The following is a 26,452-nucleotide window of genomic DNA, read 5'->3' as shown; positions in this document are numbered from 1 at the left end:
TAAGAATACTTCTTTATTTGCCTCTTCTGTCTTTAAATCTCCCACATTTCTCTCTCTCTCTCTCTCTCTCTCTCTCTCTCTCTCTCTGTCTCTCTATATATATCTCTCTCTTTCTCTCTCTCCCTCCCTCCTTCTCTCTCCCTCTCTCTCTGTCTCTTTCTGGCCCCTTCCCTAAATTGGCCCCTTTCCTGCATATGTCCTTGCTGTGTTTTCGACAGATGTTGTCATGTGTGTTTCACAGCTGCTGAGACTCACGCTTCCCCGTCGCACAGCTCCTTAATAGAGTGGCAGGAGGCTGGAGTGTTCACAGCACTTTAACATGTACAAGCTGCTACGCTCCTACACAGACATGGCCTCGGGCTCTGAGGAGTGATCTCATCTCTACCGTGCTTCAAGGGCACACTACTGTGTTACTAGACTACATGTTCTACAGACATTGTACTCATGCATTATATGTAAAAACTACTTCTGAAATGCTGTCAGATATGGTCACTGCCAGTGCTACTGGACATCAAGAAAATGGGCCGACATTCATCATGTAATTATCCAGAAGTTTTTCAAGTAAAAGCACTTTGTAGCAATTTGTGGCACACTCTCCCTCCTCTTCTCCTTGTCCACTAGTGAGGGATGTAATGACAGAGCAGGTCATGTGCCTCATAAAAAAACGTGGTCTAAAACACAGGACAAGCTATAAAGTCGCTATAAAGCAGAGCAGCTGACGAGAGGATGAGACAGGTACATGAGGAGAGTAGACAGGGCTGTTTGTGTATGATTTGTCACATACAAAATGATAATTTCACGTAAAAATGTCAAGTATTCATTTAGAGTTTTAATGCAGTGTGGTTATTTGGAAGCATGGCTGTTCTGATTTGAAAGTCTGGTTTGGGTGATGTGACTATGATTTAAAGATTTTACTAGTCCTCTAACTTCATTTTTCTCATCACAATTTGTGTTCTGGAAGATGGTTATTGAGAGGAAATTTTTGTTGGTGTAATAAGGTTGATGTATTTTGTTGGTGTAGTAAGATTAGGAGTGAGACGGTATCATGGTGGTTGAGCTGCAAGACTGCCCTGCTGATGCTCTTAGCTCTCAGCCTACATGTGATGTCTGTATTAGTCATCTGGTTGTGTATGTTTTTGTTTTTTTCTCATTTTCCCTTCCCCTCTGTTGTCTTCTTTTCCTTTTTCTTTTTTTTTTGCTCCCTCACATTTTCAGAAGATACCAGTGGGGAATGATTAGGAAAGTTTAGAAATTTCACAACACTCTCCGACTTTGACTCTGCACCCCCCCCAGTACCCCCATATGAGAAGGGATACAGGGCAAGGGTTCACCTAGGAAAATAAAAGGGCATAGATATACACACTTGTACATTCATTCATCTGTCATTTTCACACACACACACACACAAAAACACACAAAGATGGTGGACAGTGCTCAGTGAGGCATGGCAGAGGTTGTGTGGCCCAGTTGAAACAAATATCTTGAAACAATCTGCGACTGTTTGCTTGTAAACACAAGTGGTTAGTTTTTATTGGCTTTGGTTCCACATTGATGTGTGTATGCGTGTGTGTGTGTGTGTGTGTGTGTGTGTGTGTGTGTGTAGACACATTGCCATGTGTTTCTTTTCCAGCAGACTGCTGGCACATTTTGAGACTACTGCATTGTGTTTTTTTAAAGACCACAACCCAGTTAAAAGCAGTGAAATTATCACTTTACCCAGAAGACAGCTCGGAAATGAACTTAATCGCTTGAATAACAGGAAAGGTCGTCCATTACTGTGGCCTTTGTTTAAATCACTGTCCAAGTCCCATGATTAGAACATGGGGTACAGTAATGGGTCATGTGTGTTTTGCTGTAAAAAGTTTCGTGTTCTGGAGTACTTCAACATGTCTGAATGCACTTGATGCTTCATATCTTATAATTTCCAAATGTTTTTATCTTAATTATGATTTCATTTCTACACCCTAGGGAAAGACATAATCCTTGGAGTGCAGTATGCAGTCAGTAAATGAAACCCACAGTGACACTAAAGTGCCCAACATCTGTTCTCCATGTGTGCTTCATGTCCTGAACAGCCTGCCTTGGGGTTTGGGGTAAAGCAAAGTTTTGGGTCAGGGCAGAGCTTGGGGACAGATGAATTATCAAAAGATTCTGAGAATGTTTAGCAGTTTAGACAAAAGTGAAAACTGGACTAATTCTGCAGCTAACACTTTTCCAGTCTCATACACTCACAGCCATTGGTGTGTATTGGAGAGTGCTCTGGATGTGGACCACATTTCTGAGAGGAGTGAGATTTGAGTCAACAGAGTTGGAAGATCCAGGAGCAGACTGTTTGAATGTGACCGTAGAGGTGGTCGAGGTTTCGGCTGGTGGGCAAATTGTAGGGAATGGGGAAATTGGCATATAGCCTCGGCAATGTTTAGAATACAAAGGTGCAGTAGGACGACAAAAAAAAAAAAATGGCTACAGTTTTTGCGAGAACTGCAGAGACAGCTGGAAATAGCACCAGGGTTAGATTACAGAACCGACAGTGAGACTGGAACCAGGGCTGGGAATAGCAATGGTGTCATGTCAAACAAATAAGTCTGCCAAAATAAATATCAGCACCCTGGAAATGACATAATAACATAACCGTCATAACCCGGCTGTTTGCTCATCTCCTCTGACCCCTTTTTCACACGTACCTCCCAGAGTGCCTGCACTGCATCATCAGCACTGCCGTGTTTTGCCAAGGTTTGGCCAACAAGAGATAAGCCAGAGACTGGGCTGGGATTAGAGTCTGACAGTATCAGACCCGCTGGGCTGTCTGTTGTTGATATGCAGCAGACTCTCCCTCTTTCCCAGCAGGTTCTGCGCCCTCAGCCCATAATGCACAGCTGGGCCAGGTGGTTCTGTTTCTGCAGGCTGTTTGATTTTAGCAGCAGTTTTACAGGATGGGTCAAAGGTCCTTAGTGCCAGTACTGATGCTCAGCACGCAATCAGGAATCCTGGCTTCCATCCATCCTCCATCCAGAACTCCACCCTTCCTCCAGCAGACTCACAATCTGTGAAGAAATTCCGGGAATACCATCCACAAATGGACAAGAGAGAAGCAGGAAAAGTGTCTTGATTCTGTTTGAGTAGACAATACATCAAATGAGAATATTGTGTGGGAGAAAAGGGAGGATGCTGAAGAAGAACAGAAACCAATTAGGAAAAAGGTTTCAAAATAAAAAAAAAAAAAGATGTTGATATTTTATACAAGCAGAAGAATTTTGCATAGTCGCAGGTCTTCTCATCTCAGATTGTAAAAAAATCCTCTCGTTGAAGTCACAGTTGAGTGTTTGTGAGAAACTTTAGTGACTTCTCTGATGAACTGTTTGAGAAGTCCCAGACAGAGTAGACCCATCCTTTGCTTGCTGCAACTAAGCTGGTTGAGAATGTGTTGTGGTCGTGTCACGTTTCCCGCTCCTGTATGCAACCACAGCATAGTGACATCTGAGAAAGATTGGCTTTTTCTATCGGAAACAAAAGACAGTGATTTCCATAGTTTTCTGTCAAATCCAAATACTTGGTGGTTAATGGCAGAGTGGTTAATTCCTGAAAACTGAGATGAGACAAACAGTAGAGAAATGGAAAGAGTCTGGCATCTAACAAAGCAGACAGCAGTGATAATCCTGAACTCTGCCAGGCAAAAAACAGCAGGAATTGAGAAAAGAAGAGAGCAAAACACATACCAGAGCATGAGGAGAGAGAGAGAAAGAGAGAGGGAGAGAGAGAGAGAGAGAGAGAGAGAAACCCTCTCTTTGTCTCGTCCTGTGGCTCATGACAGGGAGATTAGCTCTGACTGAGCAGATAGGACGCAAAGGAGGATGATGGGAAATATCTAGTCCAAACTCATTACTCGTGTTTGTCAAAGAGACATTTACAGACACTCTGCCTCAACCCTGTGATCCACAGTTGTTGTTAGCTACAGTATTTGTCAAAGAAGATTTTGTGAGTTTTGTTTTTTGAATCAATGTTTCAAACTAATTGATGTCTGACCTTTTTACAAGCCCTGGTTATATTCTTTCCCTTTAGCATTTTTTAGGTTTGCTGCACCTGAAAGACATGGGTGTGCCACATTTTTCCAGCTTAATAGGAGTTCTTTGTCTTCGTTTTTAAAAAGGGGTTACTTTTTCATGTTTCAGATTGTAATTGCTACAGATATAGGTGAAATAATTGTTTGTGGTCAGAAAAGGAAAAGTTCTTGCTTTTTCACATATTGTAACTTACCCTGGTATTTGTCAGGGCCTCAGTGAATTTCTTGACCAGTTACCTGTTGTTGTTGTTGTTTTTGTTGTTGTTGTTTTTAGTCAAATGTCATTTTTCCATGATGTCCTAGAACACCACCAAAATGACTTAGATTTACCATGCCATGACCCAGCTCTTCCATGTCACTTGTAATGTGGTGATTACTCTCCTTATTCATTCTCACAGGAACAGGGATGAAGCAGTGTCTCATACAACAAGTATTTGCTGCAATATGTAAAACTATTTATGAATAGTGAGCCCGTGATTTATGCACACGTTGATGTAACTAGTGGATTGTAAATGTAAGCAAAACACAGGTAAATAAACTAAGGTAAACATTGTTTCACTTAAATAACATGTTTGAAGATTCATTCTGAGGATTTCATTACAAGGGGAAGCAGTGTTACAATGAGCCAGTATGTTTGGATTAGAACAGAACCAACAGATTTAAACTAGACTGGAAATGGGCAGAGACAGAAGCAATAGTTTCTCTTATTCTCTGATCCTGCTGCCAAGCCAAGCAATGGCTTTTACTTTTCAGTGGTCACGTCCTTAAGCATTATCCTACGTTCAGTGTTACGGCTAATGTTACCACAGGTCATGAGTAACAGAACACAAAGGCAGTAGATAAGTATGGTTCAGTATATCTAGCTGGTTTAACTGTGAGGTTTGAGCTGTTTTTTGTTGTTAGTATCTCACGGTGGCTACAGTAACCCAACAGCAGGGCTTTGTTAGTTCAGAGGTATGCCTGCCTTGCCAGCTGTCCTCCCACATTCTTGATTGTTTGCCCATGGCGGGGGGGGGGGGGGGGGGGGGGGGGGGCGGGGTGGACTGGGATTGGGGGGTGGGGGGCAGTAAAGGGCCTGAGAGATAGTCATTGCCCTGCTCATTCAACCAAGCTACTCGACCACTGATGGTAACAGCCTGTTCACAACCAGGATGGGCAAAAACCTTATGAAACCTGCTAACCATGTTCTATATTATATGTGTGGTTTACTAAAATAATAACAGAAGAGTTCTTCTCTAGGTGAACATTTAAATTTGAGTAGATTATGAAATAAAGGTCATATTGATAGGGTAAAAGACAGGATTTTAGGTGCGCTATAATGTCTTGCACCGTGACAGCATTGTTGTGGATAGACTTGCCTGGATGAACACAACACATACAAACAGCCGTCCTCTGTAATTTTCTCTCCTTTTCTTTAACCTTCACTCTCCACATCACTATCTCTCTCTGATCTCATTTCCGTGTGTTTAGAAGACTGTTTTAACAGATGAAGGAAAAAGCTTAACTGTGTGTCACACTTCATTGACATCATTACTTCCTTCCCCTCTCAATCTCTGTCTTTTTTCTCTCACTTTTCTGAGATGTTCTGCTCTTAGCCTGAATAGATCTTGCCTCTAAAATCAGATTAGTCGATTACTGGGTAACTGCTTTGGTCTCACTAGACTTATCTGTGGGAGTTTTTCTAGCGGCAGGAAAAGGCACTAGAGATAGTGTGTCCCTTGTATTAAGATTGTGTCACCTTAAGGTTTATGTCTGTTTATCTTCTCAGAGAAGTGAGGCATCCTTGCCACTTCTCTCACCACTGTCAGCTCGTGTGTGTGTGTGTGTGTGTGTGTGTGTGTGCGTGTGCGTGCATGTCTGTGTGTGTGCAGTTGTTAAATGTATATTGGTTAAGTTGTGTACAGTATACACTGTACAGTACCTGGGGGGCACTGTGAGACACAGTGTGTTGCCAGGCAAACACAGCTGCTGTGTGTGAAGGAACAGATCTCTGTGAATTGTAAATCTCAGCTTTTCCCATGGGACCCAGGCATGCTTACTCAACTTTTCTCTCATCACATAGAATATTGTTTGTGTTTGTGTATATGTGTGTGTGTGTGTGCGTGTGTGCGTGTGTGTGTGTGTGTATGTATATATGTATATATATGTATATATATAATAAAGCTGATGGCACCTGTTCCAGACAGTCAGTCAGAGTTCCCTCCCACCCCCTGCTGAGCAGTTGGCTCTCTGTAACACACTGCCACTTCATGAGGAATTTATTTCAGGATGTTGCCTAGAGTGTTTGACAGCTGGTGAGTGCCAGACATGGTTGAGCACTGTTAACTGTTCAGTCACCTTGAAATTGCACATATAAACACACAGATGAATTCACATAGACACACACACACACACACACACACACACACACACACACTAAGAGTCAAATGCAGTTTGACTAGATTTAGCCCAGATTTAGCTGTAATGGGGGCCTGAGGCATGTGGACCATTTTGGGTCCCTACAGCGGAAAGGCCTGATAAATCAAAACATTCAACAATATCCTGTCCTCATGCTGTAATGATATTGTTTCTTAATTGAAGCTGTAGTACAAATGAGGAAGGAAATGATGGGAAAGTTAGCCCCTAAAGACCATTAATGTAAATGGAATATGGCCTCATAGTTAGTTTAGCTGGCAGGGAACTAAACTGTGAGTTCTTCTTCTTCTGAAACATCAAGGATTAAATGTTCTGTCAGAAACATGGGAAAGCAGTACTGAGATGGTGGCTCTCACGTCTCTAAACTTTGGAGAAAGTTCTTGAGGCATACACATAGCATTATAAATGATTATTTATCTATATCAATGATTTTTCCCCTCTCTTCCTCAGCTCTGGCTATCACCACTGCCCAGGAGCCTGACCATGCCCACGGCTGCACCCATGGCAGCTGTTACCCAGCCACCGGTGATCTTCTGGTGGGTCGTGAGAAGAATCTGAAGGCCTCATCCACCTGCGGCCTGCGGTGGAGAGAGCCCTACTGTATAGTCAGCCACCTGCAGGTGAAGACCTCTTCCATTCTCATCTAAATTAGATTACTGGAGATCCCATCGATGGCTAAGTCCTACTAATATTCAAGCCATCATTAAATTTATGTGGAACAAGATGGCCACTGATGTTGTGCTATTTAACCTTTAACAGAGATATTTAACCTTCTCTAATAGGAGGAGAAGAAGTGTTTCCACTGTGATTCGCGACAGCCCTATGATCCAGTTCATAATCCCATGAGTCATCGCATCGAAAACGTCATCACCACCTTTAAACCCTATCGCAAGAAGTCGTGGTGGCAGTCTGAGAACGGTGAGGCCCACGGTTCCTCTGAAACCAATCCAAGTCTAATTGCCATTCACAGTTAGTCTCATATGGAGCTTCCCATCTGTGTCAAGGTCAATAATATTCAGCAGAGTCCTTTCATTTATATATATATATATATATATAGATCAGTTTGGGTTCATTCTTATATATTCACAGATGAGTGTATTACTGCACATTACTGCATATATTACTGCACATCCATGGTGATATGTTAGAGGACAAGTCATTATATTTGTTCTTTTTTAAGAGACAGTATACCTCACAGATTTATACCCAGTCTTCACACTGAAAAATACCTCCTAAAATCTCTAAAGCCAGCTGTTGGCATGAACTCATACAGAAAGCACTCACAATGTATTTATAGCTAGCTAATGCTTTGGGCTGACCTATTAATAACGCGGTCTGTTTAGATTCAGATGGAGTCAGAAAAGAGAGGGCATGGAGGCTGTTTTAAAGTTGAGCAAGCTGGGAGGGTGTGTTTAAAAGAATAATGAAAAGATAAACTGCAAAGAATTAAATAAATGTTAGAAGTATTTGCAGAAAAGTTTAAGAGCGTGATAACATGGAAGATATGAAGAGAGGCATGGTGTAAGGTATGAAATGTAGCAGTAGGGAAATAAGAGAGAGCAGAGTAGAGATCGGCAAATAACAATTTGGATGTTCTTCAAAGCATTTAGGTTCACCACATCACCAAGACATCATACCACTCAAACCAAGCAGAGCTACTACAGATGTTGATAATTACAATTTAGGTTTCATGCTGGGCTAGCTACAGAGAGAGCAAGAGAGATGAGAGAGAGAGAGAGAGAGAGAGAGAGAGAGAGAGAGAGAGAGAGAATGTGAGTGCCAAAAAACTATGAAGAAATACAGAGAGAAAAGAAATGAAGGAAGACTCCCAAAAAATGAGGCACAACAAAATATCTCCAGAGGATTTCTGGGCAACTGAGAACATGCAAATTCTTCTGTTTTATTTCATAGTCCTTCAACAGAGTCCCATTTAAGAATCCATCTTCTTAACAAAAAAAGGCTTTCTGTCCTATCTAGTCAGTGCATCCTCACTGTATTTGTTGAGGAACATCAGTTAGGGGAGTTGACAGGAAATGGTCACTATTTTTGCTCGTGGTTGTCATGAATGATTCTCAGTGAACAGTGGGCTGCTTGTCCCAAATGTGTGAGCACTATGTTCCTTATGTCCCGCTATCATGAACCGGTCCCAGTAAACACCCCCTAGTGCACCCCCCCAGGCTAGGGGCGACCGGGCAGAAGCAGGATTAGGTGATTTTTGGTAATTGGCTCTTGTCTGGTTGTCTGGGGGAGCAGCTTATGTAACTTTTTGACAGGGAGAAGGGCAGGTGCTTTGGAGTGAGTGGGTGTTTTGTAGATATTTGGCTCTTTCCTTGCTTTAAGATCTCACAGCTTTTAATGACTCACTCCTTCAGCCTAACTGCATGTAACGGAAAAACAGAGGGCCTTTTGGTCAATTCTCCTCCTCTCTTTTATACTTTCACCCTCCTTCCCTCACGCCCTTCCCCTTTGTCTTTTCCTCAAGTACACCCTGCCTCTCTTTTCCTCCACTCCCGTTTCCTTCCTGTTTAGCTGCTGGTTAGAAGGTGCAGGTTAAATAAAGTTCAGGCCTCTCATTGAGTCCCTTGGCTTACGCCGCATACAGTGCTTGGATTGGTATTGTTACAGGAGTGGTATGTGAGGTGCTGAATGAGTTTTATTTGCTTTTGGGTGTCTGCAGACTGCCTCTCCCTATCTGTAACCACCTCAGTTGTAGAACTGACAAGTGTGTTTTAGAATGGGCCCAAGTTCAGAGATGTGCTTTGTAGCTGTTCTCCAACAATTTATCACATTTACACAGACCCTGAAGCTTGTTTCAGTGCTACTTTATTGAATCTCTAATGAGTGTGAAATGCTCTTCTATGGTGGGGAAGGGAAATCTGAGAGCTGACTTGCAAAGTCTGTTATTATTTCACCTGCATCTCATATCTTTCTGTATTCCTTTTGAAACCTCATTCCTGCTCTCAGATTTCACACAGAATTCTGTAGCATGTTGAACATCAGAGGTGATTTATTCTATAAAATAAGTCTCTTGATCCTTTGAACCATACGGTGACTTGTAAGGATTCTGCATTTTAAAGTCTTTTATGTGATGAGATTTTTAAGTGTGTTCTTCCTTAAGCTGTGCCAATGAAATGTTATAAAGTATGGGGAATTTCCTTTAGGTCTAATTGCATGGAAGAAGATGACATAAAACATACAGACAGAGCACAAGCACCTTCCTGTATACCCATAGTTAAAGTGAACAAAGTAAAGACGCATATAAATAGTTCAAATTCAAATCTTTTTCCAAATAGCCCAAGACAGAGTACTGTTTCTGAAACTCATGAAATACAGATGATGAAAACTTTCATCTCCCCCTTTTTCTTTAGGAAAATCTGATGTGTACATTCAGCTGGATCTTGAAGCCGAGTTTCATTTCACTCATCTGATTATGACCTTTAAGGTAAATGCCATTACACTGAGCTAGACTTTCCTCTCAGAAATGAGCTGTAGGTAGAAGATATATCTCACAGGACAGAAAATCCTTTATTACTTCCACTATGAAAAAAGCATATCTTTTTACTCTTTTTCTTCTTTGTTGCCTTATGCAGACCTTCCGTCCAGCGGCCTTGCTGATTGAGCGATCAGCAGATTTCGGGCGCACCTGGCAGGTGTACAGGTACTTTGCCTACGACTGTGCTTCTGTCTTTCCAGGAATTTCCCAGGGTCCCCTCCGCAAAGTTGATGATGTCATCTGTGAGTCACGTTACTCGGACATTGAGCCCTCCACGGAAGGAGAGGTGAGATGAGCACAGAGGAAGAGTTCATTCATATGATTAAAAGACTTTTGAAATTGAGTTAGTTTCCTCCATACAGCCAAAAATGCATAAACAATGCAGTGATAAACACTTTTCTAGAGTCTAGGTTGATCTTCCAACCTAAAATTTCATTTGCAAAGTACAGAAAATCGTACTCTTGCTTCAGCATGTTATGAAACAAGGTTCACTTCCTTCAGTCAGTTACATTTGTGTCATGGCACAAACACTTACACACTTACATTACAAATTCATTCCAAGAGAACTTCAAACACGGTTTTGTGTCTTTGTCCATGAGATGCAGTAATATCTTGTCTTTGATTGCACAGGTAATCTACAGAGTTCTGGAGCCTGCCATCCACATTGAAGACCCTTATAGTCCCAACATTCAGAGTAGGTGAACTCAAACACTGGTGTGTATTTAGAATCTCCAACCCCCAGTAGTGCACGGCCGGTTGACTGCTTCTTCTAAGGTTTTGTAGGCCCGGTGAAACATAAATGATGATGATCACAATTTTACCCTTCAGTTTCTGCGCATAAAAATGTTTCTTAACAAACATTTTGTTTTTAGAACACAAGCACATTCTGCGCTATACTGTACACCAATTATAAAAGTTCAAAATTCATGCTCTCTGTGACAAAGTCAGGCACAGTCAGGTCATATAAGGAAATCTTTCTTAAGGATTTCATGGTGTCTTCCTCCCTTTCTGTCTCACTGATTCTGATGTATTCATACTTACCATTCATAGTTGCAGTTGCTTAAACAAACAAACACACACACACACACACACACACACTACTCACATTGCAAACCCATATTCTGCAAGAAGCTACAGTTCATTACTGTTCACTTGCCTGTGTTATTGAATGTACAATGAAGGGAAATGAAATAGAAGTGGAAAAAGCAGCTGCTACCCTCCCACTCAATTGATCCCGTTTACTGGTATGACAGCACTGTTTTCTCGGGAACAGCATGCATAACCCTTTCCCTTGCTTTTTTCTATGGCATTTTCCATTGACTTTTCTGACCTGAGACGTGCTCACAGGCTCAACAAAAGCAGGATACATGTCGACCCAGATAACAACCAATTCATCTCTCCCAGAAATATAATTTTTACTGAGGGAAAATGGAGAGGGAATAGACATGGAGTGTGAGAATGAGTAAAACAGTAAACCACGTGTGAGGGTAGTGGCAACTTCAATTCACTGCGCCCAGATGTAACACACAACATTCCCACCTGATTTAAAACCTCTAGGTTTGCTGACTGTGCGGAATGAAAAAATGCAGAGTATTTTTGATAGAGAACATTTGGCATAGAGAATTCAAATCAAGGGAGACAGATGCAGAGGAATTCAGTCAGATACTGTCTGCATCACATTAAGATAATTTATAATTGGATTCAGAATCCATGCTTAGCTGTGCTGGCTGTGTATCTGATACGAGAGCAAGATGTTTCTCTCTTGAAAAATAAGGGACTTAAAGAGGCAGGAATTTAGGAACAGAGAGCGCTTGTTGGTGTTTAGGTAACTCAACACATAAATGTCCTTCACTACTGTCGGAGAGAGGGCGTCTTGTTTTTATCAGTTAATCTCCAACCATCAGACATCTATGGTGTTACTGAAGGTGTACACTCAGGTAACGAAACTATACAGCCTCCACCCCCAGCCTCCATCCTCTGGGTTCCATTTCTTGTCTTAGATTCCTACATCTTATATATTTGACTTATTTTCTCATTACACCCCCCCCCTTTGTGTTCTTCTGCCCACATGTTCAGTCCCACGGCTTACGTCTTACGACATAAATACATTCAAGTGGAATGTACAAGTGCTAAATTCATGTTTCTTTCTATAACACAATGGATGTAGAAAACAAAGGCTGTTTGTCTCAGCAGCAGGTTGTGGCTATGGAGGTGTTCTAGCCATGGTTCAATAATGTATTATTCCCATACTACTGTGTACCACTGAAAGTGAGGATGAACGGGGTATGTGGAGACTGATACCACATCCTGTCTCTCACACTCATTCTGTAACACCAAACAGCTGGATCATGACTGTGAGGAACATTGTGTGCACAGTAGCAGCAGTGAAAATCTTTCAGCTGGCCTTTATCACCTCTTCCATTTCCCTCTGCACCAATCCTCCACCCTCACACACAAACATGCCCACACACACATACACACACACATGCACACACACACACACACACAAACACACACACACGAACATGTGCTTATGCCTACACACACTCACACACACCCACGCATTCATATACTGACACACACACACACACACATGCTCTCTCTCTCTCTCTCTCTCTCTCACACACACACACACACACACACACACACATACTTATGCTCACACACACTCACACATGTACACATGTATATGCTCACACACACACACACACACACACACACACACACACACACACAGATTTGGTCCTCTCTCATCCCTTTGGTGTCTCTGACCCATTCACACAGTCCCACTTCATTAACTCTCTGTGATCTGGAACGATCTTTTGCTCAGGGTCCTCATGCTTGGCTGACCATGACTTCCTCCCTTTGGGGTTGCTCCTAGGTCAACACCAGGTCCAGGCTGGAGTGTAGACCAGGGTCAGTGGCCAGCAGGAGTAAAGGGAGGATTTACAAGTCAGCTTGAATTTAAATTTGCTGTATGTGCAGAAGATTGAAGAGCAAGAGTAAAATAAATATTTTCAAAGTGTAGACAATGCTTAAGCGTATGCCAGTGTCTTCAGGCATTTACTTAGATTGACATTTACCCCAGATTGTTAATTTATTCTTTGCATTTGTTCAAGTCCAACTATTGATAGAGAGATAAACTTAATATAACCATGCCCATTTTTATCTGGCTAAGCCTTCGCCACAGGAAACCCAAATATGATGTTTCCCCCAGGCAAGTGTGCTCCTCTGTCCTCAACTATCCCTGTGTCTCTCCACACACTCTCTTCTGTTCTCTTCTTCTCCCCACAGACCAACTGAAGATCACTAACCTGCGAGTAAACTTCACCAAGCTGCACACTCTGGGCGATAACCTGTTGGACTCTCGACTGGAAATCAAAGAGAAGTACTACTACGCCATGTATGAGCTGGTCGTCCGCGGCAACTGTTTCTGCTATGGTCACGCTTCAGAGTGTGCCCCTATTGATGGGATAAAAGATGACATCGTGGGAATGGTGAGTGTGGTCAGGAATGTAATAAAAATCAGCAATGTCGTCGTACAGACCAACGGATGATAACTGCTGGAGAGTAAAGGAGGAAAAATAACAGGGTGAAAATAAAAACCACAACTGGAATTCCGTTTTTAGGACATGGTTCGGGAAAATAGCATTAAGCAGGCAGCACCAAATTAGTCTCATCAAATAAGAAATAAGTTAGAACCAAATAAGGAAATCTCAAGGTCTGAGAAAAAACATCCACTTTCTGTTTTATGTTGTGATCAAACAAAGTCCTTTAGCTCTATCAGGTCACTACTTTCACATACAATTTCTTTTGAAAACTGATGTATAATCTGAAGCACTTTAGATGATCTATGTTTTGCTCAGGTGCATGGAAGGTGTGTCTGCAAGCACAACACTAAGGGACTGAACTGTGAACAGTGTGACGATTTCCATAACGATCAGCCATGGAGACCAGCAAAAGGACGCAACACTAATGCCTGCAAGAGTGAGCCATAAAAACAGTTACTTAACCTATCCATTTATTGGCAAAATTCAAAATAATTTTGAAAATAAAACAATTTAACTTTTCCATGTCCCGTTATCTATTCTCCCAGAGTGCAACTGCAATGGTCACTCTAATAAATGTCACTTTGATATGGCGGTGTACTTGGCCACTGGGAATGTTAGTGGAGGTGTGTGTGATGACTGTCTCCACAACACCATGGGCCGTAACTGTGAGACTTGTAAACCCTTCTACTACCAGGACCCAACTAGAGACATCAGGGACCCCAGGGTGTGCGTGGGTGAGTGTGACAGATGCATTTTTCCAGCATATGGAATAAGTCTGTTAAGCGCACGTGTAGTTAATGTCTTCACATTAAGTGTGTGTGTTTGTGTGTGTATTAAATGTTTTCCTTTGTGATCTTCTTTTCCAGCCTGTGACTGTGATCCTGATGGTTCTCTGAATGGAGGGATCTGTGATGGGCATGACGATCCCTCCCTGGGCATGATTGCTGGCCAGTGTCGCTGTAAGGACAATGTGGAGGGGCCACGCTGTGACAAATGCAAGCCTGGCTTTTTTGGCCTGAGCGCAGACAACCCCCAAGGCTGCAGTCGTAAGTGTTGCGAAGCAGAGTTTATTACTCCTTCTTAATGATAATGCGTTATCCATCACAATCAAACACGCACTATACGACGTGTTTTCTAATTATGAGAGTGGTACTCTGTAATCTACGTCCTATCCCTGACTTCAGGTGACTCTTAGATCAGCTAAGCCCTGAATGTGCTCGGGTCAAATATTTTATCTCTTTTGCCCCTCTCCCCTCTTCCCCTCACTAATGGACTCCTTTTCCCCCCAGCCTGTCAGTGTGACCCTAGGGGGACAGTGTCAGGTGCCCAGTGTGACCCTGTCAGTGGAGACTGCTTCTGTAAGCGTCTGGTGACTGGTCGCAGCTGCAACCAGTGCCTGGTAAGAAGGCTGAGGTCACAGGGACTAACATATTTCAGTGTACTTTCTACTTCAAAGTATACTTTGAAGAAATATTGATGAGTTTCATGCACTGCTGGTGTAGTCCCTCATTACTAGCTCGGTAATAGAATCTGGGAATGTTCAGAGTAGAGTGGGACTTCCTCTACATTTAGCCTGTGGATTCAAGACCCCTCCGGTTGGTGTTGTTTTACACTGGGCTTAAAATGGATTGTGGGGAAAGAACAGCTTCCTGAAATAAGTCAAGTATCAGTATGCTTGTGGTGCCTTATAAATATATTAGGCCAGTCATAATCTCCATGGCTCCTTAACCTAAACATAGCTAAGAAATGTAAGGATGTTATATTTGTAGTTGGTAATGGCAATGAGTGATGCCTTATTTGTACACGTCCTCCACAAGTTACTGAGATGTATATGTTCACCATTTGTCTTATACCTGTCTGTCATTTGCTTTGTTCCTCCCTCAGCCAGAACACTGGGCACTGAGCCATGATGTAAGTGGCTGTAGAGGATGTGACTGTGACGTGGGTGGAGCTACAGACAACCAGTGAGTTCTTTTTGTCTGACAATGACATGCTTAGTACTAGAAATAATAATTTGTGCTTCATTTTGAAACCCAATATGTGCCTAACTATTCTATGGACAATCCCTCCCTCTTTTGTTGACAGCTGTTCGATGGAAACAGGGCAGTGTCGCTGTCGCAGTCACATGACTGGGCGTCAGTGTAATCAGGTGGAGTCTGGGTATTTTTTTATGGCCTTGGACCATTACATTTATGAGGCTGAACTGGCTAAACTTGGTCAGGTAAGCACAGAACCAAGATCTGACAGCGTAAATACTCACATGTTTATCCAATCATACTGAAAGAATCTAATATCCAACCCTCGTAAGTTCATCCTTACACTGAAGTAATTCTCCATTCCAAGTATTTCTTGGCGCCAAGGATTTCTTGGAGTGATTACACTGTTTGACTGTATGTGTGTTGTGTATGTGTCACCAGGGGTGCACTGTTGAGGAGAGGGAGCACCAGCCTGGTCGTCCCGCCTCCTGGACGGGGACTGGTTTTGCACGTGTTCCTGAGGGAAGCACTTTGGAGTTCTCCATCAACAACATTCCCTATTCCATGGAATATGATGTTCTTATACGTTATGAGCTTCAGGTAATGGTTCCACCAATAGCTCTTCACTACTGCTGAATTAGATGTAGGTGTGCAAGTGTGTGAGTTGTAAGTATATGGACTGGTTAGTCTTGATTCTTAGGTGTTTGCCGTTTTGTGATTGCGTGAAATTATGTTTTGTCTTCTGTGTGTTGTCAATCCCTCCAGATGCCAAGGGACTGGGATGAGGTCCGTTTGCAAGTGATCCGGCCCGGACCAATCCCAACTAGCAGCCCCTGTGGAAACACCATCCCAGCTGATGACATCCTGACTGTGTCTCTTCCCTCTGGCACTAGGTCTGTATGATGCACTTCTAGATCTCACCACCCGCCAGGAGTCCAGGCAACTAGAGTTTCATGGGAATAAGACTTCAGAAACTGAAATCTGTCCTCAGTTCTTTGCAGGGATAACTATTACTAATCCACTATAACTTTCACGTTGTAGAACTGCTAAGTCATGGATGTTTTGTCCATCTCTCAGTGTGTTCTGTGTGAGGTTTCCATTTTGAGGTGTTAATGTTGGCTTTGTGTTTGTCTGTTTGTGTGTTCTGTGTGAGGTTTCCATTTTGAGGTGTTAATGTTGGCTTTGTGTTTGTCTGTTTGTGTGTCTGTGTGAGGTTTCCATTTTGAGGTGTTAATGTTGGCTTTGTGTTTGTCTGTTTGTGTGTCTGTGTGAGGTTTCCATTTTGAGGTGTTAATGTTGGCTTTGTGTTTGTCTGTTTGTGTGTTCTTGTGCCCTGCAGCAGGTTTGTGGTCCTGCCACATCCTGTGTGTCTGGAGAGGGGAGTAAGTTACACTCTGCGATTTGAGTTCATCAGATATGCAGACAAGAACAGCATACCCACAGTCACCAGTACTTATGTTTTGGTGGATTCTGTAAGTCAGACGTTCTTCATACCTCTTTGTTTCTGACTTCAATTATATATCATATATTAACATATTACGCGTTGTCCATTTCTGTGACTGTCTTAGCACTTTATACTGAAGAATAAATACATATGTATCTTGATCAATAGAGAAATCATGCTTTGCCAGTAGGAAAATAATAAAATTATGTTCTTCCATAAAATCATGTTCTTCGCTTCGATCTTAAAGTCCTACAGTGCCCTATGGAAATCCGGTTTCCTCCTTCACTGTTTTTGTCTGTCTTTCATGATGGTATTCAGTCTTTTTTAGCCACATCTGTCCTTCTTATCCTTCTTTTTTTTAACCTCAGATTGCACTACTCCCTCGCTACTCCTCTCTGGAGATGTTCATTGCTGGTGATCCTGCTTCCATTGCCAGGAAGCAGAGCTATGAACGCTATCGTTGCCACGAGAGTGCCAGGAGTGTGTCCCGACCTCAGATCAGTGATGTCTGTGCAAAACTCATCACCAGCATGTCTGCCATCATCAATGATGGGGCACTGCGTGAGTCCCTGCACACACACACACACACACACGCACACACACAGGAAAAAACACACAAACATGTGCGCTTAATGCACAGCAACAAACATATGGTGAATGGAAAGAAAGAGAGATAGTAAAACCCTTTTAAACACATCTAAATGTGTTTGTGTGTGTGTGTGTGTGTGTTTTCCCCCAAGCTTGCCAGTGTGATCCTCAGGGTTCAGTCAGTTCTGAGTGTGACCCCCGTGGTGGTCAGTGCCGTTGTCGCCCCAACGTCACTGGCCGCCGCTGTGACAAATGTGCTCCAGGGACCTATGGATTTGGACCTTCAGGATGCAAACGTGAGGCATACATTGACAAAGATTTTTTAAACATTTTTTCTTCAAGAAAATATATCTTGTTTTAACATTTTTCAACCTCACTCTATTTTTCTCTGTTTCTGTTCCACTGCTCTCTCTCTCTCTGCCTCTAGTTTGTGAGTGCAGTCTGGAGGGTTCTCAGAGTCGATTCTGTGATCAGTACACAGGGCAGTGTTCCTGCCGCCCAGGTGCGTTTGGCCAGCACTGTGACCGTTGCCAGCATGGGCACTGGGGCTTTCCCAACTGTAGGCCATGCCAGTGCAATGGGCATGCTGACGAATGCCACCAGAGGACTGGTGCCTGTGTGAACTGTAGGGCCAATACAGCAGGAGACAAATGTGAAAAGTGAGTCTTTATTGGGAATTATGGAGCAAGCATACGCTTTTTTATTCATACTCTATCTCTGAGTAAGACATCTTCGATGGAGTAGTTACTCTAATAAAAAGAAACAGTACAGTTTTACAAGACTAGCATGACCAGATGAACACAGAGAAAGGCAAAGAGACTGAGCATATGGCGAAAGCTCTTTTTGAAGGAGCTGTTTGGCTAAAGGTAGGATGTGATGAGCTCTCTCAACATTACGTGCTCAGGTGTGCCAATGGCTATTATGGAAATCCAGTCCTGGGTTCTGGAAACCAGTGTCGGCCATGCCCGTGTCCAGAGGGACCAAATAGCGGACGTCATTTTGCAGCCTCCTGTCACCAAGACCCGCGAAACAGTCAGGTGGTTTGCAATTGCAACCAGGGCTACACAGGTGAGTCCGACTTAACACTCATTCTCATTCGGTGATGTAGATGATGACAATGAGTTTGATCCTCATTGAGAGGGAGGCATCTAATGCGCTGAGGTTAAACGTGCAGTTAACTGGATTGGTTGAAACTCACAATATGAATAGCCGTGGTCTGACATCCCAAATTGCTGGATCCTGCTTGATTTGTAACCCAGAACCTTCCCTGCGTCCAACTGCATTGAATGTAAGAATGCAGTGAGTGTTAAAGAAAAAGTGAAGAGGGGCTAGCCTCTGAGTTTTTCAAACAGACAGTGACCATGTGTGTTGTTTCCCTGCCCTCCCCCAACTGGACACAGGGATGGTTAAGCGCTCTGAAGAGACCGTTCTCAAGCGTGAGTAAACATGGAGAGCACTCCACCCCACCCCCACCACCCCCCCATCCCACCTATCTCCTCCACCCAACCCCCACCACTGCCTTTCCCCTGCGCATGGCTTCAGCACCCCTCCCCCTCTTTTACGGTGCTGTGCCACCATACATTCCGTACACCTTGCAGAATGCAGAGCCTGTCCAAAGACCTACCCTGTCTGGGACCCCACATGACTTAATAGATCTGTATTATGTTAATGGAATGGTGATCAGTGACTCTTGATGAATTCTGATCTCAGATCAGTGTTTGGACTTGTCTACTATGAGCACTGGCTGCAGCACAGATATCATCAGTGCACAGTGTCAGAGCGGGTAGAATGGATTGGTCTGTCAGTATGATTCTGATTTTATGTTTGTTTTCTTTTTTCAACAGAATTAAGCATTTTAAAAAATAATACAGTTTACAGTCCACTGTTTTTATGAACAGTCCACTGTGTTTGTGAAGTTAGATTAATGTGAAACATTATTTTCACTCATTAGAAATTCCTGTGCAAGTGAGTGTGCAAGAAAAGACTCCTATTCACTCTAATTCTGTGCACCAATCTTAGCCTGGCAACTTGGCTACTCTTCAGGAGAGGTATCGGCTCTCAGCTTCAGCTGAACGGGGGCCAGATCTTGGCATGACATTGATGATAGCTAAAGACGATTCCTCCTGCAGAGTAACCCTTTAAGATCTGGAATAGTCTCAGTGGTTTGCATATCTGTTGTCCATTGTCTTATGCTCTTGTTGAGATCTTCTGTTGTGCCCTTCACGTAGCTTATGTATTCTTTCAATTATTTATTAATCATTTTGAGAACTGACAAGTATCGTCATGAATGTGTTTTCCTTTTCAATAAGTCAGTTCTTGTGTTAATGTGTTTTGAAAAAAATCAAAAAGGTGCAACCAGTATATAGGTTATTCTGTATATTGGCCTATTATGGACATTAGAAGAATTATCTCCCTCTGATGCTTTCCTCCTCCTACTGTGTTGAGGAAGTGTTACAGAGAGTATCCACAAGGTACAGGCAGCAGCTGCAACATCTCTGTCAAACCCACATCTCAGTGGTAACACCTATATCCCCAACTGCAGACATCACTAGTTCGACAAAAGCCAAGAACGATTCAGCCAGCCCCCCCCCCCCCCCCCCCCCCCCCCCCCTTTATGTCTGTGGGAGAAGGCAGTTTCATGAGAAAACCAGGAGTGTGCTGTGTCAGCCCAAAAAAAAAAAACCAAAAACACACACACACACAGTCCAGTCTGGACAGTGTTTCATTAATGTATACTGAGATTCCAGCTTTTAATAAACTGCTCCTCTGTTTAACTTAACACATACCTCCCATTTTGTAACCACCTCAAATAACCAAACCTATCTGCAAATTTCTGAAGTATGGATCCAGAATTATTTGGTATTTCATGCTTGCATTAACTCCATTAACATGGAGCAATATTCATAGTGGTACATTGTAGTTCAAGTTTGGTATTTGATGTCTTTTATGCACTTACTGAAGATTTGTATCTATTTATGTTGACTGGCTGATAGAGCTTACATTCACCAATGTTCATAGAAAATAGTAACCAATGTCTCACAGCTTTTAGTTGGACAGAAACATTTTTGTTTTGTAGAGAATGCCAGTAACATTCACAGAGTTTATAACTGGAGAATCTATCACTGTTCAAGACTTCATGCTTGAGCCCTCTGGGGAGTGACTTTACTGATTTTTTTCCTGGCACTGTTCAGCTCATGAAACACAAATTTTCTACAAGCCCTGTTCAGTAATAGAGACTTTCCATGCTTTCAGATCTCGCTCTAGCGCTATTTTCTTTTTATCTGTTTCCTTCCTCTCCCTTTGACCAACTCCTGTTCGTTCTCAATCATTCAGGTTCCAGCTGTGAGGAATGTGCCCCTGGTTACTATGGTAATCCCTCTCAGCCTGGCGGGCGATGCCAGGCGTGTCGCTGCAACAACAACATTGACTTGTCAGACCCCGATGCGTGTGACAGGCGGACTGGAGAGTGCCGGAAGTGTTTGTACAATACAGAGGGGCCTGACTGTGGCATGTGTAGGAGTGGTTACTATGGTGATGCCTCACGTCGCAACTGCAGGAGTAAGTCCCTTCATATGTGGGCCCATCCACTAATTTACAGTAGAGCAAAATCAATCACAAAATAGTTATTGTTTTTGGCTCTAAAATCTCTGTACCATAATCTGCCATGCCTGCTTTTTTTTTGTACCCAGAATGCACCTGTAATTTCCTGGGCACAGAGCGGAGTCAGTGCTTATCACGTAACGAGTGTGTTTGCCAGCGTGGCACAGGGCAATGCCAGTGCCTGCCTCATGTCATTGGGTTGGCCTGTGACCACTGTGCTCCAAACTACTGGAACTTGGCCAGTGGCCGGGGCTGTCAGCCCTGTGGCTGTGATCCCAACAACGCTTACACCCCTGCCTGCAACGAGGTACGTTACTCACAACGAGACCACGCAGAGTGAGTGAGTCACGCCATGCCACAGTGACCAACTATTTGATGGAAAGAGGAGAACTAGGCATTTATTTGCATTCTCGTCATTCTATACATGCATATGTTGAATGGCATAGCATTATTATAAACCATCTCATTTGAATGAATCTCTTTCCTTATCGAAATTATAGTATGGCAGTCTCTTTTACATTAGCTCTTGACCACTTGTCCCTTCAGTTCACGGGCCAGTGCCAATGTCGCGCTGGATTTGGAGGTAAAACCTGCCAGGACTGCCAGGAGAACCACTGGGGTGACCCTAGAATCCAGTGCAGAGGTATGGCTAAGAAATGCATATGAAACATTTGCTCAGAACAATTTGTCTTATCATCTTGTATGACCAACTATTCTGGAGCTTATCAAAACGCTTCTCATTTGACTGCATCTTCTCCATCTTGCAGCTTGTGACTGTGACCCACGGGGTATCGAGACGTCACAGTGTAACCGTGTGACAGGCCACTGCGTGTGTCGACAGGGCGTGTCAGGTGTTCGATGTGATCAGTGCGCTCGCGGTTTCTCTGGCACCTTCCCAGACTGCCAGCCTTGCCACCAGTGCTTCGGAGACTGGGACCGTATAGTCCAGGATCTGGCTGCCAGAACTAGATCTCTGACCGATAGGGCTCGAGAGATACAGACCACAGGCTTGACTGGGCCGTATGAGAGGAGGTTCCAGGAGCTGGAGAGGAAACTGGCCCAGGCACGAGACATCGTGAATGCCCGCAACGCCACAGCTGAAGCTGTCACCACTCTGATGGGAATGATAGAGGATCTCAGGTATAGGCCATAGAGAGATCACAGACTGGCATTCTGTCAGTGGTAATATACAAACCAAAAAATGGACACATACAGACACATAAAATGCTACTATGTTTTCTTCTCTCTCAGAGCTCAAATTGGGGAGGCGACAGACACGCTGAATCGTCTGGAGGGAGATCTGACCACTGTACAGGACAGTAATTATGAGGCCAGTAATCAGCTGAGTACATTGGAGAGAGAGGCCAGAGAGCTCAACCTGACCTCTGAGCAGCTCAATCGCCAACTCGACATCCTCAAGAACTCCAATTTCCTGGGTGAGCCTAAATGCCACGTCACTCTAAATCTCACAGCTGTACTTGCACCAAGTTTTTGATATAAAAAGCAATATTCATTAATGTAAATATATATAACACCAGCGACTCGATAGGATATAAAAAAGACCTTAAATCTTAACTGTCTTTCTGGCAACCTAAAGATAAATCATGACCTCTGAGCCCCGACAATTTTCCCCAGGTGCATACGATAGCATCCGCGCCTCCTATAACAAGTCACGTGATGCAGAACATCGTGCCAACCAATCCACAACGGACATCCCTAGTACTGTAAGCCAGTCAGCCGACACACGCAGAAGGACAGAGCGGCTCATCGCTCAAAATAAAGATGATTTCAACCGAAAGAATGCTGCAAACAAGCGAGCTCTCACAGACCTCAATGCAAAGGCACAGCTTCTGGACATGAAGAAGCTCAATGAGAAAGTAAGCTCCCAGTGTGTGCCCAGCATGGGGTAAACCTGTTTCTGGTAGGGTTTCTTTTTTAGCATGCTTTTCCAGCTGAAATATAATCCGTTCTATAAGCTATTGTCCACTTCCGCAAAACCAAGGCACAATGCTTTTTGAACATGCCAAAAATTTTACTCTTTTGTACTGCACATTGATGTCTATGCTGTTTGTCCATCTACCCAGGTGTGTGGAGCTCCTGGTGATGCCCCGTGTGCGGAAAGCCCTTGTGGTGGTGCCGGTTGTCGTGATGATGAGGGTAACAGACACTGTGGTGGACTAAACTGTAACGGAGCTGTGGCAATGGCTGATAACGCCCTGGAGAGATCTAAGCATGCAGAGAGAGAGCTGAACAAAGCCATGGGAGAAGTGGAAGAACTTTTCCACAAGGTGAATGAGAGAGCATTTCACACACCAAATTTATCCCTGATGACACCAAATCTATTCAAAGCAGCCATACTGTAGATGTTTTATTTTTCTGACTTAAACCTTCTATCCCTTTCTGCTTGATGTGTCTCAGGTGGCAGATGCCAAAACAAAAGCACAGGAGGCAAAGGATAAGGCCAAGGCTGCCCTGGAGAAAGCCAATAACACTAAGAACAAAGTGGATCGTTCTAACAATGACCTCCGTGACCTGATTAAACAGATTCGGGAATTCCTAATGCGTGAGTCTATGTTTGTTTGATCTTTCTCCAACTTAGAACTGTCAAAATAAAACTGTCAGCAATATTTAAAGTAACAGGATCACTATGGGGTCTATAGATTGTTTCCCGGTCGCTGTTTCGTCGTTGCTTAAACTGTTGTTGAAACTGTTGACTACTGCAGAGGAGGGTGCTGACCCTGAGAGTATAGAAGCAGTGGCCAGTCGCGTTTTGGAACTGTCCATTCCAGCCTCACCTCAACAGATCAGACACCTGGCTGATGAGATTAAGGACCGTGTCAGGAGTCTGTCCAATGTGGATGCCATCTTGGATCAGACACAGGATGATGTCCGCAAAGCTGAGCGGCTGTTGATGGATGCCAGAAAAGCCAGGTAAGTGCACGACTGTGTGTGTGTGTGCAGCAAAGGCACATTAAATACAATCTTAGGCTCATATGTCCATATTTTCATCATTGTGGTTGTTTCCTATAGGAATCGTGCTGAGGGAGTGAAGAATACTGCAGAAAAGGTGGAACAAGCTTTGGGTGATGCTCGTAAGGCCCAGGCAGCTGCAGAGAAGGCCATTCAAAGAGCTAGGGATGATATTGGCATGACAGAAAACAGACTGGCACAGGTAAAAAGATGTGGCAGATATAAGCTGTTTTCATTGCTGAACTCTTGAGTTTGACCTAAAGGATCCTGTTAAACATTCTGTGTATGCACAGATCCAGTCAGAGACTTCTGCCAGTGAGAAGAACCTGAATGATGCTATGGATAGGTTGGGAGACATCGGACGCCAGATAGAAGATCTGAAGACTAAACGTGCTAGCAACAGTCTCGCAGCAGCGCGAGCAGAGGAAACAGCCACCATGGCACGTGACAAAGCAAATGAAGCAAAGCAGGTGTGTATGTGTGTGACTGTGTACATCGACATGTCAGATCTTGTCCTCTTTGTTCTTTTCATTTCATTTTGGTCTCTCTCTCTCTCTTTGTGACAGATGCTGGATGGTGAGCTGTCAGATAAATACCGCACTGTCCAGTCCCTGGTGGACAGGAAGGCAAAAACAGTGCAGGATGCTAAGAAGAAGGCAGAGAAACTGAGAGATGAGGCTAAGGAATTGCTGAAGGATGCCCAGAACAAACTCCAGAGACTGGCAGGTGAGTGGAAGGCTGGAGGAGAGTGGAGGACAAATTCAGGAGATCAAAGTAAATGACTGAGGGCTTTTCTTTCTTTAACGAGGACCTATGCTTTATGTAGAAACATTTACCAAGACCTGAAGTTCAATCTGATGATTTTTTGACTGGTGTGCAACAGACTCAGCACACTTAAATAATATAAAACATGCATAATATATAATAATCTGTGTGAATTCATAATTGTTTCTATTACTGGATCTAACCTGAGGTAAATATTGTAAGGTAACTAGAACAATGACACCCTCATGTGGTGAGACTTTTTTACATGACAGTGAAAGCAGCTCACCTAGTCTAGTACATGTGGACATCGTTAAATAGAGCAAGGCGCAACCGACCATTCACCGTGAATGTATGGCTCATTCATATTACACATATTTTGATAATTCTTTAATAAGTCGATGACTTTGACTGGAGTTCGTGACATGCTGCTTAACTCTGAAGCTTGTGACCATTCTCATTTACCCTCAGAACTTGAGAAAGACTATGAGAAAAACCAGAAAACCTTGGAGGGAAAAGCCAGTCAGCTGGATGGGCTGGAGGATAAAATGAAGACCATTCTGGATGCCATCAACAAGCAGATCCAAATCTACAACACTTGCCAGTAACGTGTAAACACTAGGCTTCATGCCAGATACTTCTCTCACTTACAGTCCACCGCTGCCCTAGAAGATATGCATCACTATCCTGTTCTCCTCTGTATGCTACCAGAAAATGAAAGCTGGATGCTGCAATGTAACTGAATGCCAAATAGCAAAGTGTATAGATAACAGGACCCTTTGTTTGAGTTGTTCTACCCAACAGTGTAACTCTCTGGCACCTTGGTTCTACTGTACTGTACATGATTTGTCACTGAAGGACCACAGTGCCTTAAGACTTTTTAAATTTCACCAGGACTAAAATGTTAAGTTTATCTTTGCACAATGAATTGTTCAATTCTTTGCACATATTTTCATGACTATAAATAAATTTCATGCTACAGATTCACCCAAGAAATATGATACAAGAGAAGTCACTGAATCAGCTCTCAGTGCAAATGTATGTGGATTGTACAGAATAACTCATGATACAGTATACAATAAAAGAGAACGTGATAAGTTTTGTTCATTTTTCAATTTTGTTGGGAAAATAAATAAGATTGAAAAATATTGTGTTATACACAAGAAAAGATTTACCCAAGAGAGCACAACCATAAATTGTGTTTCTCACTCCACTTGAGAGAACTGGAAGTTGTTCTGAAATATAAAATGATGAATACTATAGCTTTTTTCTATCACAACAGTCTAAGTGAATACATTTTGGACACAGATATAGAATGTACAGGTTACGTGTGTAAAAAACCATAGAGTCTGGCGGCAGTGCCATGGCATCCATCCTAAAGTGTAATGTCATGAGTGGTGGTCTAGGATAAAGGTGACCCAAATTTAGTTACATGGCTTGCTCCATCTTTCAAATTTGCTACAGTACACTGTTTGACCAAAATGTGTGTAATGGAATTTTAGGACATCAGCATAATAAACCAGATGTGTACCAAAGGAATACGTCTAATTGTCTATAATGGTAAAGGTTTCAAGAGGAAATATGAATTAGAAA

The 26,452-nt window shown here is 43.0% G+C and overlaps 1 protein-coding gene across 1 annotated transcript in view; it reads left to right on the top strand.

The window, feature by feature from the left end:
• The window catches only part of lamb2 (laminin, beta 2 (laminin S)), a 29,422-nt gene extending 3,520 nt beyond the window's left edge, over positions 1–25,902 (top strand). The window contains exons 3-34 of the mRNA XM_030768649.1: positions 6,926–7,095; positions 7,258–7,393; positions 9,844–9,917; positions 10,066–10,254; positions 10,599–10,662; positions 13,263–13,465; positions 13,835–13,955; positions 14,065–14,253; positions 14,386–14,565; positions 14,809–14,918; positions 15,404–15,483; positions 15,605–15,740; positions 15,937–16,095; positions 16,261–16,388; positions 16,835–16,967; positions 17,308–17,500; positions 17,680–17,823; positions 17,955–18,186; positions 18,432–18,595; positions 20,861–21,085; positions 21,217–21,434; positions 21,674–21,770; positions 21,895–22,267; positions 22,379–22,563; positions 22,763–23,004; positions 23,212–23,415; positions 23,546–23,690; positions 23,851–24,058; positions 24,158–24,299; positions 24,391–24,567; positions 24,664–24,823; positions 25,331–25,902. Of these exons, the coding sequence (XP_030624509.1) occupies positions 6,926–7,095; positions 7,258–7,393; positions 9,844–9,917; positions 10,066–10,254; positions 10,599–10,662; positions 13,263–13,465; positions 13,835–13,955; positions 14,065–14,253; positions 14,386–14,565; positions 14,809–14,918; positions 15,404–15,483; positions 15,605–15,740; positions 15,937–16,095; positions 16,261–16,388; positions 16,835–16,967; positions 17,308–17,500; positions 17,680–17,823; positions 17,955–18,186; positions 18,432–18,595; positions 20,861–21,085; positions 21,217–21,434; positions 21,674–21,770; positions 21,895–22,267; positions 22,379–22,563; positions 22,763–23,004; positions 23,212–23,415; positions 23,546–23,690; positions 23,851–24,058; positions 24,158–24,299; positions 24,391–24,567; positions 24,664–24,823; positions 25,331–25,467 (5,318 nt within the window). The 3' untranslated portion in view covers positions 25,468–25,902. The remainder of the gene's footprint in view (positions 1–6,925; positions 7,096–7,257; positions 7,394–9,843; positions 9,918–10,065; positions 10,255–10,598; positions 10,663–13,262; positions 13,466–13,834; positions 13,956–14,064; positions 14,254–14,385; positions 14,566–14,808; positions 14,919–15,403; positions 15,484–15,604; positions 15,741–15,936; positions 16,096–16,260; positions 16,389–16,834; positions 16,968–17,307; positions 17,501–17,679; positions 17,824–17,954; positions 18,187–18,431; positions 18,596–20,860; positions 21,086–21,216; positions 21,435–21,673; positions 21,771–21,894; positions 22,268–22,378; positions 22,564–22,762; positions 23,005–23,211; positions 23,416–23,545; positions 23,691–23,850; positions 24,059–24,157; positions 24,300–24,390; positions 24,568–24,663; positions 24,824–25,330) is intronic.
• Positions 25,903–26,452: the final 550 nt, after the last annotated feature.

Source organism: Chanos chanos, chromosome 3, assembly GCF_902362185.1.
Source record: "Chanos chanos chromosome 3, fChaCha1.1, whole genome shotgun sequence".
NCBI classification, from domain to species: domain Eukaryota; kingdom Metazoa; phylum Chordata; class Actinopteri; order Gonorynchiformes; family Chanidae; genus Chanos; species Chanos chanos.
This window is presented reverse-complemented; position numbering and strand designations above follow the sequence as displayed.